General features: G+C 33.7%; 1 protein-coding gene across 4 annotated transcripts in view; it reads left to right on the top strand.

Moving 5' to 3' along the window:
• SUPT3H (SPT3 homolog, SAGA and STAGA complex component) overlaps positions 1–14,848 on the top strand; it is a 455,615-nt gene that overhangs the window by 287,966 nt on the left and 152,801 nt on the right. For all 4 annotated transcript variants that reach the window (XM_019642792.1, XM_019642795.1, XM_019642796.1 and 1 more), the window contains exons 4-6: positions 1,462–1,548; positions 4,561–4,651; positions 10,668–10,807. In XM_019642792.1, coding sequence (XP_019498337.1) covers positions 1,462–1,548; positions 4,561–4,651; positions 10,668–10,807 — 318 coding nt within the window. The remainder of the gene's footprint in view (positions 1–1,461; positions 1,549–4,560; positions 4,652–10,667; positions 10,808–14,848) is intronic.

Genomic DNA, 14,848 nt, shown 5'->3' on the forward strand with positions numbered 1-14,848 from the left:
TGTTAGTTTAGATTGTAATAGAAATGTTTATATTTGGGAAAAACACGTGTATACGAATTTCCCTGATATTCTTCCAGTTTTTTGAAAAAAAAATGTGTTCAGATTTTTCTTGCTGAAAACTTGGTTTCTTTCTCGGTAGATACATCAATTTTTTAAAAATCTTTTCCCTAGGATTTCTCTTTAAATGGTTAACAGTTAAATTTAAATTTCTATATTTAGGTAGAATTATGTTTATATACCAACCACCAGTATCCAGGAAATTCAGTGGTAAGGCTGACACATAGGGAGTTTGTAGTCTATTTTGTAGTCTGTGTATTTAGACAAGGTTTGAAGCTTACTTAGCAAAATCGCTTAAACATTCAAGCAGGATTTCTTTAGTACAAATGCACTATTTGATTTCTTATAATTGTTAAGATAACAGTGTGTCACTTCTAAAAGATTAGTTCTCAGTAATATATGTTAGATTTATTCCTTTCAAAGAAGGATGCATTCAGAAACCGCTTTTATATGTAAATATTTTTATAATATTGGATAGAGTTGCTTCGGTGCAATCACCATAGTTTGATCAAGTTTGGAAGAAGTTACAGTCACATTTTTGTAGTGTTTTCTCCAGCATCTTTCTGTTTTTCAGCTGGATGTATTTTATGTTTCTTCCAACTAATCAAAATAAGAAACTGATTTTGCCTGTACCAAAAAATAGAACTATCATCTTTCACATTCTTTTATTTTTCAGGTCATTTTCAAGTAAGATTGTGTTTCTATGACTTCTGAATTCCAGAAAACTCTCAACTTTGTAGATATAAAGGCCCAGATGGATATTTCAGGGGGAATCTAACTTTTCACGCAGTATGTTTTGTGTTGTGCATTCCAGATACAGTTAACTTTTTGTGTGCATGTGATTAGTGTGGAAAGAAATTAATGCAGTCCCATATTATGATTTATGGACTGAATCCTTTGCCCACTGAAGACTTGCCAAAACTAAAACTATTTTTTTTCCTTTGGATATTAGAAACAGCTACTGTTTTTGTTGATCTTTTAAAGTTCTGAATGGGCCTATTTCAAATCATACCAGCATGGGAGCTCAGATTAATAATATACTTATTCAACTAGTGATACTGAGTGAAACCATTGCTCACATGGATGTGAGGATAAAATTTCATAAAATTATTTTCAGGTGCATTAATGCATTTCTGGAAGCTGCACATGATTTTTCTTTTGCATGAAAGAAATCAAGGATTTCTGTTCATTGTATCAGTTACAGGTGGGCTTATAAGTTAATTTAATTGCATTTTTTCATACCCTAAAACATAAGACATTTTACTTTTAAAAGCACTAATGTGATTGCTGGATTATTCCCAAGAGTTTTTAACTCTTAGTCTGTTTTTCTCTCTTGAGGCATCACGACTGTAGTATATTTAATTTAGGCTATTGAGAAAATTCCTAAATTTCCTTTGTTGTTAGTTACAGCAAGCAGCTGAAATTTCACAACTTCGGGGAGCAAGGGTAATATCTGCCGAAGATCTTCTGTTTTTGATGCGCAAAGATAAGGTAATAGAAAACAATTTCATTCTGTTACACTGACATGTTTGGTGCTTAATTACACTTACGTAAGGAAACTATGTATCCTGGTTATATAGCTTTCAGATTGCAATCATAACTATTGAACTGATAGTTTACACAACAAAGTGGTTTATAAGAGAATTGAATTTTTTTTTTTTGACATGGGCAAGGTCACTTATGTAAAACTATGCTGACAACTAATTCTCACTTATCCATAATATCCATTTAGGCATTCATTGCTACATAATATTTATTAAATATTGACTGTTTTGATGAGTGAGATAGTTAAAACTGAGTGCATATTTATTTTTCTTCTATTTTTATACGGTATTACAGGCTTTCATAGAATAATTTTTTAACTTGAAATACACAGGTTATTCTGTGACACTAGGCTATAGGAAATAGCAAATCAATCAGGGTGAATGTTCCAATAGCATAAATATATACCAGAATGTCTAGAATGTGTGTGTGTGTGTGTGTGTGTATTTAAAGATCTACCTTTCTTAGTCTTTGACCTCTGGTATTAAAATATCTAAGCTGGTATTTATTTACATGTTTAATTTTGTCATAACTATCTTCCATGAGTCACTAGTTGAAAATACTTTATAAAATTTTACTTGTTTTTAATCAGAGTTTCATCTAAAAGGTGCATGTTAAAAAACTAAATGAATAACCACAGTGTGCGATGGTAGAGGCTGTCACAAGTCAGCAAACAGTGCTTCGTTCCTAATGTTACATTTTTCATTTTTCCATTGTTTTTTCCTGGCCTTTTAATTACACTTACCCATTTTTCTAACACCATTTTTTGTATTCTTGTGGCTCTGTTTTTTTTTGTTTTTTGTGTTTTGTCTTAATCAAAAGCCATCCCATCTTTCCTTTTGGATAACCTTGTTAACATCCTTTCTAATATGGAGTCACTTTATATCTGTAAATAACCTTTCATTCTGATTGATTGAAAGTAGATTAAACTTGAATCAAGTATTTTCTCTTCCCATGCAATGACATTCAGAGAGCTAAAAATTTTGCCTAACCAGTCTACCATTAAATTTTATTAATTTTTAGTTCATTAATTCTTAGTATGGGAAATACAAAGGAAAAGAAAAGAAATGTCTTCACTTTCAAGAAGCTATAATCTGGTTTAGAAAATCTGTATGATTTAGTGAAGAGGCATTTTAAGACTCACAGAATTTCAAAGTTGTATGATTAAGTGGAGAGGCTGTAGGATTTGTTGAAGTGGAGGTTTCTGCCTGGGGTAAGATTCATGCAATTATATGTGGCATGGACCAAATGCAAAGGAACTAAGCAGGGTGCTGGTTGAGTCATCAAGACAAAATAGAATTACTGTGATTGCTCTGGAAGTGGATAGGAAGGAAGAACTCACAGAGATGGTAGGAATATGCAGGATTTGATGACATCGGTATAGTTGGAGGACTAGGAGAAAAAGGCACTATACACCCCTGGTGCTGTGAAGGAGCAGCCTGAAGGTGCTATTGGCAGAGATGAGGGCCTTTATGCTGGCAGCTGGGGAGCAATGGAGTGAGTTAGCGTCACTACTTATAGAGTGTGTTCAGTGAGTTTTCTTTTTCACTGACAGAGGTAAAGAGGCTAGCACAAAAAAATAGCACACAGTGACACATTTTCCTGCCTTTTGGGGAATTTAAAATTTTAAATCATATTGAAACTTCAGGAACATACACGAATTGACAGTGCCTTTCTACTGTCCAGAAGGACTCTTAATCAGAATCTTTTTAGATTCTGCCAAGAACATTGCCATAAAATGAGAGTTGCCATTGTCCTCATCCTTCTCCTCAAAATAACAGTTTTATTTATATGCTGACATGTTCAAAACAGAATTTAAAGTAATTTGCATAGGTGTAATATAAGACAATAAAATCTGACGTACCGAATGGAATCAGCAAAGGGAAAAGAAGAGTACAAAAAGCCTAATACAGGTGTATGTGTTTTCTCTTAATAATTCTAGTTTATATCAAAGCAGTATTTATTGACTACCTACTATGTTTTACATATTACACTAGGCAGGGTATTTATTCCTCACAATAGTCCTGTAAGGTGGGTACTTTACTCTCTTTGTAAATGAAGAAACTGAGGTTCAAAGGTTATGTTCTACTTCTGACCCTGCTAAGACTGTTTTTAACCTCAGCTTCCCTATATATAAAGGGGATATTATAGTTGTCTATATCTCAGGGCTATTGCAGATATCAAGCAAAATGAATATAAAAGAGCTTTGTAAAATGCAATAGGTTTCAGCTATTATTAGGACTCTTAAACCTGAAGGTCAGGAACCAGTAATAATACATTCTAAGTGTAAGCACACAACAAATTACAAAGTATTATAGTTACTTTTAGAGCTGGGCAGTGTTATGGTCTTCTAATAAAACTAAAGAAAGTCATCGTTAAGACCCAACTATCACTAATCAGCTTTCAGTTTCATAAAAATGTTTCTCAGATTACAGAATGGTTTCCAGAACTACAGACCATAAACCAACTCTTCTAAATAAAATATTCTCAAAGAATAAAAAAACAATAAAAAGGAGAGTTCATGGCTTTTTAACACAGTCACTACAAACTCCTCATCTAGGTTGTTTATGAATAATTTTTAAAAATAAAATTTGGTCTTGAATGTATACAAAATACCATAAAGCCAGTATAGTCAGCTTAGTATGGAGGTGTTATATTTATCGCAGTCTTCAGAGAGAATCTGAAACTTTTTATAAGACCAAAAAATAAGGGTAGTTAAAAGTCTGGAGTATTGAGATACTTACAAATGAAAAGTGCTTTTAAAAATGCTGTGTAATCAGCTTTTATGTTTTATTTGATTACTACATTTTTTATTACATAGTATTATGGTGAGAATTGCTGTATTTTCTCTAATGATAAGATTGGGGTACATATTTATTAAATTCATTTATGGTAGTCTTTAATCAGTGAAGTGACTATATGTATAATGTTTCTTATTTACTGATTTCGTATTTTTAATAGAAAAAACTTAGAAGACTGCTAAAATACATGTTTTTCCGAGACTACAAATCAAAGATTGTCAAAGGCATAGAGGATGATGATCTTCTGGAAGGTAATCTAAACAAAACACTGAATTAAAAACAATGAAGCATGTATGCTACACCACCATTTATGCAATGTCAATGTAGATATTCCCATCAGAGTAGGATATATGTACTTTCGTTAAATAATGTACTTTACAAATTAGCCGAATATTTATTTAGTTGGTAGCTAAATCTTGTGTGACTTAATAGTAATCTGGTATTTCAGTTTTTTTCTTTTTATAATGTGACCTGCTTTGCATCAGGGTATCATAAAAAAAAAGAAAATTGTATTGATTCAAAACATAATTGATTTTAGCAAGCAGAATTTTTTGGTTGTGGATGTAAGAAGCCAGAACTATTGTATCTTTGAAATTGATACATATGGGTTTTTGTTAATTTATTATAAAAAGTATCTGATATGTTTTTATGATGTAAAGTCACCTCATTTTGGCATTTAATTTCTATGTTGTTTGAAATCTTACAAAAAGCCTGAGGAGAAATTTTTCCTTGTCTGATATTCTAACTCAATTCCCCATTTTCGAATATTTACTAAAAATATTAATGTTGCAGAATCTGACAGTGCTAAGCTAAAAATAGATAATTACTAAACACTGCTTATTGAATCAAAATAAATACAGTTGACCCTTGAACATTACAGGTTTGAACTGCTCAGGTCCACTAATACACAGTTCTTTTCAATAAATACTGTAAATGTATTTTTCTCTTACTTAATGATTTTCTTAGTAATACTTTCTTTCTCTAGTTTACTGTATTGTAAGAATACTGTATATAACACATATAATATACAAAATATGTGTTAATAGACTTTATGGTATTGATAAGGATTCCATTAATAGTAGTTAAGTTTTGGGGGAGTCAAAGCTATACATGCATTTTTGTCTCTGCAGGGGTTGTTGCCTCTAACCTTCACATTGTTCCAGGGTCAAGTGTATGTTGTGTTTTTAGAAATAACTCATACATTTTGTACTGAACACAGTCACTGCATAGTGGTGTTATTGATAATGTAGCTAAACCAACTCTGCTGGATTAAGAAAAATCCCAGAAAACTATTCAAAACCATCTGAGGAGTCAACAAACTTTGAATAGCTAGTTACTTTCATTTACCCTCAACAAATCAGCAAATGTAATAACCATGCCAAAAAAGAAAAAAATTCTGATCAAATGTTTAATCAGGGTTGCCTATTTCATATTCCTAAAATTCTCATAGAATTTAATTCCTAGAAAATAGTTTTCCAAATGAATTTAAACGCTGTCCTTTATAGAGAGCATGAAAAATACAGATTTGGAGCGAAATAGACCTGAATTTTAATTAGTCCCTGACCTCCTCTTTCTCTCTAATGAGGGTCAGTTTTCTCATTTATAAGTCAGAAATTATACCATTTATCATGTGGAGTTATTATGAGAGTTCAGCATACTTTTGGAAAATCACCTGATACATTGCTGCCAATGAATAAATGATAGCTGTTAGTACCATGCTTTGAACACCAATAATCTCAGAGCGGTGAGACTAGTATTCAGTTTTACTAACACCATCGTATCAGTTTGATGTCCTCCCCTCCTTATTTATTTCAACTCTCTCCTCTTTATCCTCATTTAAATTTTCTAATTTTTTGTGTCTTACATAAAATTTTTAAATAGTTGATACAAATTATAAACAGAATATTTGGGTAAAATACATCTCATACTGACAAGGGACTTGTAGAATGGCCAGGTGAGGAGTGTGGTAGACCCAGTGAAACACAATTAGCTGGTGAAAAAAATTTTTTAATTATAGTTTAAGTCTCTAGAATTTATCCTAAGGACACACAGCAAATAGAGAAACACATTCAAAAACAAATCTACTAAATCTCATTAAAAACAGTGAGAAATTTTTGCATCTGAGCCATGACCTACCCCCTCACCCTTTTCCTTCCCCTCCTACCCTGCCACCCCAGCTCAATATGATAGAAGTTTTACTCTGGGCAAGTGTGGCCAAGAACACTGGGTACCAGTTTTTCCAGCTCCCAGTCTAGGGCAACTGTTTCATTCCAGGAGGGAAAGAAGGTCAGCGTCTCTCATTCCTCTGACTCTGTGTTGCGGAAGCTCTGTTCTGAGCAGACACAGCTAACTGGACTGCAGCTTCTTCTCATCCTCTATTCATAGGGAGGCGCTACCCCAGACATGACAGCCTGAGACTACTGGACCCTCATTGTCCCCGCCGCTAGCTTTACACAGAGAGTAAAGATTCACACCTAAAGGGACAAGCCTAGAAGACAAGAGGCTACCATCCCTGACCAGCTCCCCACTCTTAGATTCAGGAGGGTCTTTTCAGGAGAAGCTGATTGCTATTCCCAACCACAGCTCCAGTACAGGAGTGCACAGATTCAGCTCAGAGGGAGAGGCAGGCCTTAATAACATCTCTGTAGCCCTCCCAAAGGGGACTGACTATTTGAAACAGAGCATGTAGAAAACAATGGGGACCCTGGTGGTGAGCAATTAAGAGGAAACTGGTGGCTTCCTGATACTAGTAACAACAAGCAAAACCAGTGCATCAGCTAAAAGTTTAATAGAGGAAACAAAGGAAAGGCAGATAAGAAGTCCTCCTGGGCTCAGAGGAAAACTTAAAATCTATCAATACCTTGACTCTGCAAAGGGGCCCAACATTATTTAAATCAGTCTGAGTCTGTGGAGCAATTTATGCCCAAGAATATTATCAAAAACAATAGAGCAGTCAGCCAGCAATTAGTGGAAGAAAACAGCTATGTGTGATATCAGTAGAGTCAGACCAGCCAGAAACTTAATGGAGGGATCAGGAAAAGTAACAGCCAAAGAGAACCTGACTAAAATCACAGTCATCCCTGATAACCAAGGAGACTCTTTGCATGCTAAAGGCCCTCTGAAGAGCAACATCTGGGTCTTCACATTGCAAGGGAAAGAGATTTTATTGAACTGGTCCAGCCAAGTCACTAAATAGATTAACAAGCACACAATTACAACAAGCCCCAGGAAGGGGAGGGAATTATTATCTAGAGTTGCTACAATATATTACCTAAAACATCCATTTTCAACAGTAAACAACAACAAAACACTAGACATGCAAAGAAACAGGTACATGTGGAAAGCAGACTACACAAATGGCCCAGATATTGGACTTAGCAGAAAAAACTTCAAAGTTCCTATTATAAATACGTTCAAAGAACTAAAGGAAACCATATTTAAAGAACAAAAGGAAGGTATGATTATATCATCTCGCAAAATAGATTAAGATATAGAAATTATAAAAAAGAAGCAAATGGAAATTCCAGAGTTGAAAAGTACAATGACTGAGATGAAAAATTCAGTACAAGGGCTCAGTAGTAACTTTGAACTAACATAAGAAGAAAATCAGTGAACTGGAAGACAAATTGTTAAAGATTATGCAATCTGGAGAACAAAGAGAAAAAAAGAATGAAAGAAAATTAAAAGAACTTCAGAGAAATATGAGATACTATTAGCTGAACCAACAGATGCATAATGGGACTACCAAAAGGAAAGCAAAGGGGAAAAGGAGCAGAAAAAATATTTAAAGAAATAATGATTGAAAATTTCCCTACTTTGATAAAAAACTATTAATCTACATATCCAAGCAGCTCAACAAGCTCCAAGTAGGATAAACACATAGAGATCCACACTCAGAAACATTCTAGTAGATATGTTGAAAAACAAAGAGAAAGAGAAAATCATGAAAGCTGCAAGAAAAAACACACCTCATCACATGCAACAGAACCCCAACACTATTATTAACAGCTGATTCTCATTATAATATAGGTAGCAGTAGGATTACATATACAAAGACCTGGAAGAAAAAAATGTCAACCAAGAAACATATTTGCAAAACTATGGCAAAATAAAGATATTTCCAGATAAACAAAAACTGGGGGAATTTCTTGCTAGTAGACCATATTAAAAATGTGAAAGGAAGTTCTTCAAGCGGAAAGCAAGTTGCACCAGACAATAATTTGAAAACACACACACACACACACACACACACACACACACACACACACACACACAAAAGAGCACATGTAAAGATAATTATGTAGGTAAACAAGACAATATAATTTCATATTTATTTTCCTTTCTTCCCTTAATTGATTTAAAAACAATTGTATAAAACAATACCTATAAGCATAATGTCAGGTCTATAACATGTATAATATATTTGACACTAACAACATAAGTGAGGTGGGTAGTAACAAAGCTTTATTGGAATAAGGAGTGACACAAGATGGTTACTCAAATTATAAAAAGAATTGAAAAGAAACAGACGTGGTAAATAAGATGGCTAGTATAACCAATTCTGTAGATATTTACTTTCCTATACATAAAGACAAAAACTACTGAAACTGCATCAAGAAGAAATAGAAAATCTGAGTAGACCTATGACAATAAAGAGTTTGCTATGGCAAACTCTTTTGAGTTTGAATTAGTTATTTAAAAACTTTCCCCAAAGAAAAACCCATGCCCAGATGACTTCACTGATGAATTCTACCAAATATTTAAAGAACAATTAATATTAATCCTTTCCTAACTCATTCTACAAGGCCAGTATTACCCTGATAAGAAACCCAGACAGAGACATCACAAGAAAAAGAAACCAAACTGCAGACTAATATCTTCATGAATATAGATGTAAATATCCTCAACAGAATACTAGTAAACCAATCCAGCAACATCTAAAGTCTTTATACACCATACCAAGTGGGACTTATCCCAGGAATGGAAGATTGGTTTAAAATTATAAAACAATTTGTGTAAAAATCCTATTAATAGAATAAAGGACAGAAACGCATGATTATCTCAATAAGTTTAGAAAAATCATTCAAAAAAAATAGAAATCAAGAAGTCTTTCATGAGAGCAACACTCAACAAACTAGAAAGAAAAGGGGACTTTCTCAGTCTGACTAAGGTCATTGCTATGAACTGAATATCTGTGTCCCCCTAACATTCACATGTTGAAACCTAAGCTCCAAGTGTGATGGTATTTTGAGGTAAAGCCTTTGGAAAATAAGTCACGAGGAAGAGCCTTCATGAATGGAATTAGGCCCTTCTAAAGAAGAAACAAAAGAGCTTGCTTTTACACTCTGTTCTCCACCATGTGAAGATACAAGAAGATGGCCATAAGCAAACCAGGAAGCAGGCCCTCATCCAGACAAGCGGTCTACCAGCACCTGATCTTGGACTTCTCATCCTCCAGAGCTGTGAGAAATAAATACCTGGTTTTTTAGCCATCCAGTGTATGGTATATTTATTGTACCAGCTCATACTAACCAAAACAGCCATCTATTGAAAACCCCACAGCTAACATCATACTTAATGGTGAAAAATTGGACTCTTTCACTCCAAGATGTTTGGGTTGTCTTCATTTGGTATATGAGCATGTAATTTATCACATTAGGAAATAATCTAGTTCTTTCTCACTCACTAATTCACACTGATATTTTTATGTATGAAGCTGTATTAATTACCTATTACAGTATTACATTCCGTTCTGATCTTTTGCAATAACTTTCTCAGAATTATGTTTTGCTTTTAAATAAGTATGATAGTTGTATCTCAAGAAAAAAAGAATAAGGTCTTGTCCCTTTAGGTTTCATATTCATTGCCACAGCAATGTACATAACAGTCTCTTCTTTTAATTTCTTGTCTCAGTCCTGATTAATTTTTTATGTCTTTGTTTTTATTTATTTTCTTAATTAGGCCCATAGCAGGGTTCTTTTTCCTAATCTGAGAGCCTTTCCTTTTATTTATTTTTTTTTAAAGAATTTTAATCAGTCTATTCACATTTTTTTGTGGTAATTGATAATTTGGTTTTATTCTCTCAATCTTATGAGATGAATAAATGATTTAATTCTGTAAGACACTTTTGTTTTGGACGCAAAGATTCTCCTTTTTGAGAGAGTTCTAATTCTGAATTTCATATTCAGTATTCAATACATGTAATGATTGGTGCTGATGTAAACCTATTAAATAAATTTCTTCTTTCCTTCCCTTATCTTCATGCAGACAAATTGAGTGGCAGTAATAATTCAAACAAAAGACAAAAAATCGCTCAAGACTTTTTCACCTCTATTGACCAAACAGGAGAACTCTTAGCAATGCTTGAAGATGATGAAATTGATGAAGTTAAACAAGAAAGAATGGAGGTATTGCACATTCTTCCCTTTTTACAGTAATAGAATAACCAATGTAGAGCCAGTGTTATTCGGTTCTATTACTATGTTTGAATGTTGTCTGGAGTGCCTAAGTCATTGTTTTCATGTCTGAAGGCAGCGTTGTGCAGTGGCCTGGAGAGGCTGTCAGACTCTGCCTTCAAAGTTGACTTTGAGAAACAACTTCAGTTTCCTGTTTTCTCCTTTGAATATCAATAGATTTCCCTCTGCTTCCTTCTGGATCTTACTTTGACTAATGTTGTTTTACTCCTGAAAAACTAATTGATAATTAAATATTTACTTATTTTTTGTTCAAATCATCCTGTTATCTTTGTGGGCATAGGTAATTCTTTACCGCATTTGTGCTGGCATATAGCATAAAGAACTATTTTTCAGGCTGCAGTTGCAGGCGATGGTGGGACTCACTAGCTAAGGTAGTATCCAGGTCAATGACATGCGTTCTGTCACTGTAACACAAAGTTAGTGACGTAGGCTTGGATTCCCTGGATATGTTTTAACAATGACTATAAAAGCATGTCTTCTATTTACCTTAGCTATCTATTTATAAAATTGATTCCTTAAATACTTTCAAAAATTAACAATAATGATTGATTTCATTCGAGTGCCTTCCAAAATACAAGGCATTATTCTTATCATTCTTCTTATTGTTATACTTTTACATGTAAAAAATAAATGAAAAGCTCTGTTTCCCCCTTCTCTTTAAATTAGGCAAGAGAAGTAATTTCAGAACTCCAAAAGATTGCACTAAGTGCCTGTTTTATCATAGTCTCTGTGCATGCTAAAAATATAATTATTTCATGTTAAATTTTGGAGGAAGTCCAATAGACATACATGCTTTATAAACTTTAACAACCTTCTTTAAAGAATTAGTATGCTTAGATCATGAACTGTGATCTAAAAGGCAATGTTCTTCTTAGGTATCAATTACCTTAGAAATGTGTGGTTATCTTGGTTTGGGACGACTGCAAATGGTTTTAGTTCAACTTCGCCTTGGGCCAAAAACATGCTAAGTTGTCCAATGCAGACGATAAACATATATTTCTGATGTCATTATGGCCTAAACAGGATATGATTGTTTAGTGGCATGGTTTCACTTATGATGCATTACACAGAGAGAAAATAATGTTTATGCTTTATTTTAAAAATATTTTTATATTATACAAATGGGCATGAAGAAAGAGTCATTAAGGAAGGACTCTATATAAAACATTAGTAAAATTGAACAAGCAGCTTTTCAATTTTGTTGGGAAAATCTCTGTCAACCAAGCCCATTGCCCAGAAGGGCATTCCACAATCAAGGAGAAGAGAAGAAATGGAGCGTGTTGTAACACTAAGCTCATAATAGCAGGCTACTGTAGGCCTGGAAAAACGATGAGTCAGTCAGGTACAAGTTAAAGTCAATAAAATGTCTGGAAACACAGAGTAGAAAAAGCGGGAGAATTTATTCCGTTTATGTACCTCTTTCCTGTCGTCGTATCATATCATAGTGGTAACCAGGATAATAAAATATCAATAGTTGATAAAAATAGTTATGATGAAATTATCATCTATATAGTAAAAATTAGATTGGTAGTTTCTCTAAGCTTTATATCGTAACTAAAATCTTCCCCAACCAAGATAAAAAAAAAAAAGTTTTAAGAGTCTACTCATCTAAATAACAGAGTTTAACTGAATAAAAGTGCTGAACTCGTAGACATAACTATAGATGGTAGAAAGTGGAACCATTAAGAGCATAGGCCTTGCCTGCTTCTAATTTGACAGGTTATAGTTTCAAGCGTAAACCACAACTGTGGCAGTTCATATGAAACCACTTTGGACTCACAGACAGCAATCTCTTGCTTTTAAAGTGCAGTAGGATAATCAGTCCTGGCATCACTCAGTGATTTAATTTTCCTCTAAGCATCTCTTACGGTTGCAAAAACTTTGTCTACATTCTCCCCTAGAATGTATGTAAGTGGTATAGACCTACCAGCAAAGCTTATTAATTGTTTTTCTTTCTTCTTTTTTTTTCATTTAAATGTAGTTTAGAAGAGAAACAAATTTATAGACATAAAAACTCACATGGGATCCTAGCTTTTGCTCAAAACACTGAGCTGAGCAAGCATGCAAAACGCTGAGTTCTTTCCTGTTGCTTTTAGCTGATTTCTATATATGCCAGGCTTTGTGTTTCACTCATAATTTATTTCATTAATATTATATATTATGTGATTTAAAATATAAGAAAAGTCTGAATTTTTATATTCATTTCTACTTGCTAGTCCATCATCATGATGGCTAATTTTTACACTGTTTTTGTCCAGCATCAAATTTCTAACACTTGGGTTTATGTATGGTAGATAGCTGTGATCTCTGAAGATCCTCCTAAATTCTCAGATAAAGATTAAATAATATTCAGACTTGCTTTAGTGTGTTTGAGAGACCAAGAAAGAGAAGCAGGGAAATGGTAAGCATAATAATATATAAATGCCCACTGTTCCCCCCAACTACCTCTCATCCTCACTTAACCCCCACCCCAGAATGACAAAGGTGTGTTTCACCATTTCTTACATTCTAAGTTACATTATAAGTTTTTGACAACTAAATGTAACTGTGTCAACCAAAGACCAAGAAAGGGTCCCTAAAAGCTGCAGATAGCTTTGGAACTGTGGTCACTCACAGAAGAGCCTTGCCTAAAACCCAGCTGCTGTACTGTGAAGGAACCTGAGAAGCTCAGGTTTATCATTTTCAACTTAAATACCTCGTCTGATAAACGATCAGGTTTGTGAAGGGTATGTAAACAATAAATGCTTTAAAAATTGGGTGAACTCTACCTTCTGACTAATCCTCAAACTGATCAAAGTAAACAAGAGAGCCTAGACTGACCCTCACCAGAGAGAGCAGCCTTTAAACAGATAGGGGTGCCGAAAATCCCCAGGGACTGTTTACCTTGTGTTTTTAGGTCAGAGGTCTAATACTGACGTCTAGAAAGACAGCGGAATGGAATACATGAAATTTCAGGCAGCTTAAACATTTTTTAAATTGGCTTAAAATTGAATAAGATCCCAGGTGGCCATCTGAATTTAACCTGAAGTGACTGGCGATAGATTTAAAAACACAAGAGTTTCTCATAAAGGTTGAATGATCAGAGAAATCAGGTATACCATTCAGTTATGTCCCAAGGATAATAAGATTATGATCCCTGGGGCTTTTGAGTCCCAGTGTTACAGTTTTTAGAGTTAAGGAGACTTGAAAGCTCATTGAAGAAGCCAGAGGTAGATGGCTATAGATGTACTCCATCTTCTCCTGTTTTTGAAGTGTGTTCTTTCTGCTATTCCCCTTTTCTACCTATCATGATTTTTTTAAATTATAAAGTAGATTAAAATGTGTTTAAGACTAACAGTTTAAACATAATATCTTAGATAACATCATAAAAGAAAAAAATCTAATCCCAGTAAGATAAATATTTACGAATACCAAAAAAATTATAAAGGTTGAGTTAAAAATTGAAACCCAGAAAACGTTTAAAATATAAATGTATATAGGATTAAGAAATACAGAATTTATATACTAGAAAGATGTAGTTTAATATATACAAATATGCATATACATTTGCATACATACATATACTGTGCCCTTATATGTGTGTGTATCCTATACCTATAAGAATAGAAATATACTTTTACTAGATTTTTTACATGTAAAAGTAAAAGAACAGAGGATATCAAACTAAAATGCTAATAACAGCAATATTAGTTCAGAGGAAAGAAAATTCAAGAGGAAAGATTTAAAGTGGAACAAAGTCAGTAAGTTTTCTTACTGAAAGATGCTGCCTATAATGAAGATAGTAAATACAAAATGTTAATCATCAAATTTTAGATAATTGAAACATGGCAAGCCAAAGCTTCCAGTATTGAGGGGAGAGGTCAGAGGAATGAACATGTTTGTTGTGGAGACACCATTCTCAGTATGTAGCAGATTGACTTGGGGGAAAATGTTTAATAATGAAAATGTAAGTTTATCTAATAGATATATATA

The sequence above is a fragment of the Hipposideros armiger genome, unplaced genomic scaffold (assembly GCF_001890085.2).
Source record: "Hipposideros armiger isolate ML-2016 unplaced genomic scaffold, ASM189008v1 scaffold_72, whole genome shotgun sequence".
Lineage (NCBI taxonomy): Eukaryota > Metazoa > Chordata > Mammalia > Chiroptera > Hipposideridae > Hipposideros > Hipposideros armiger.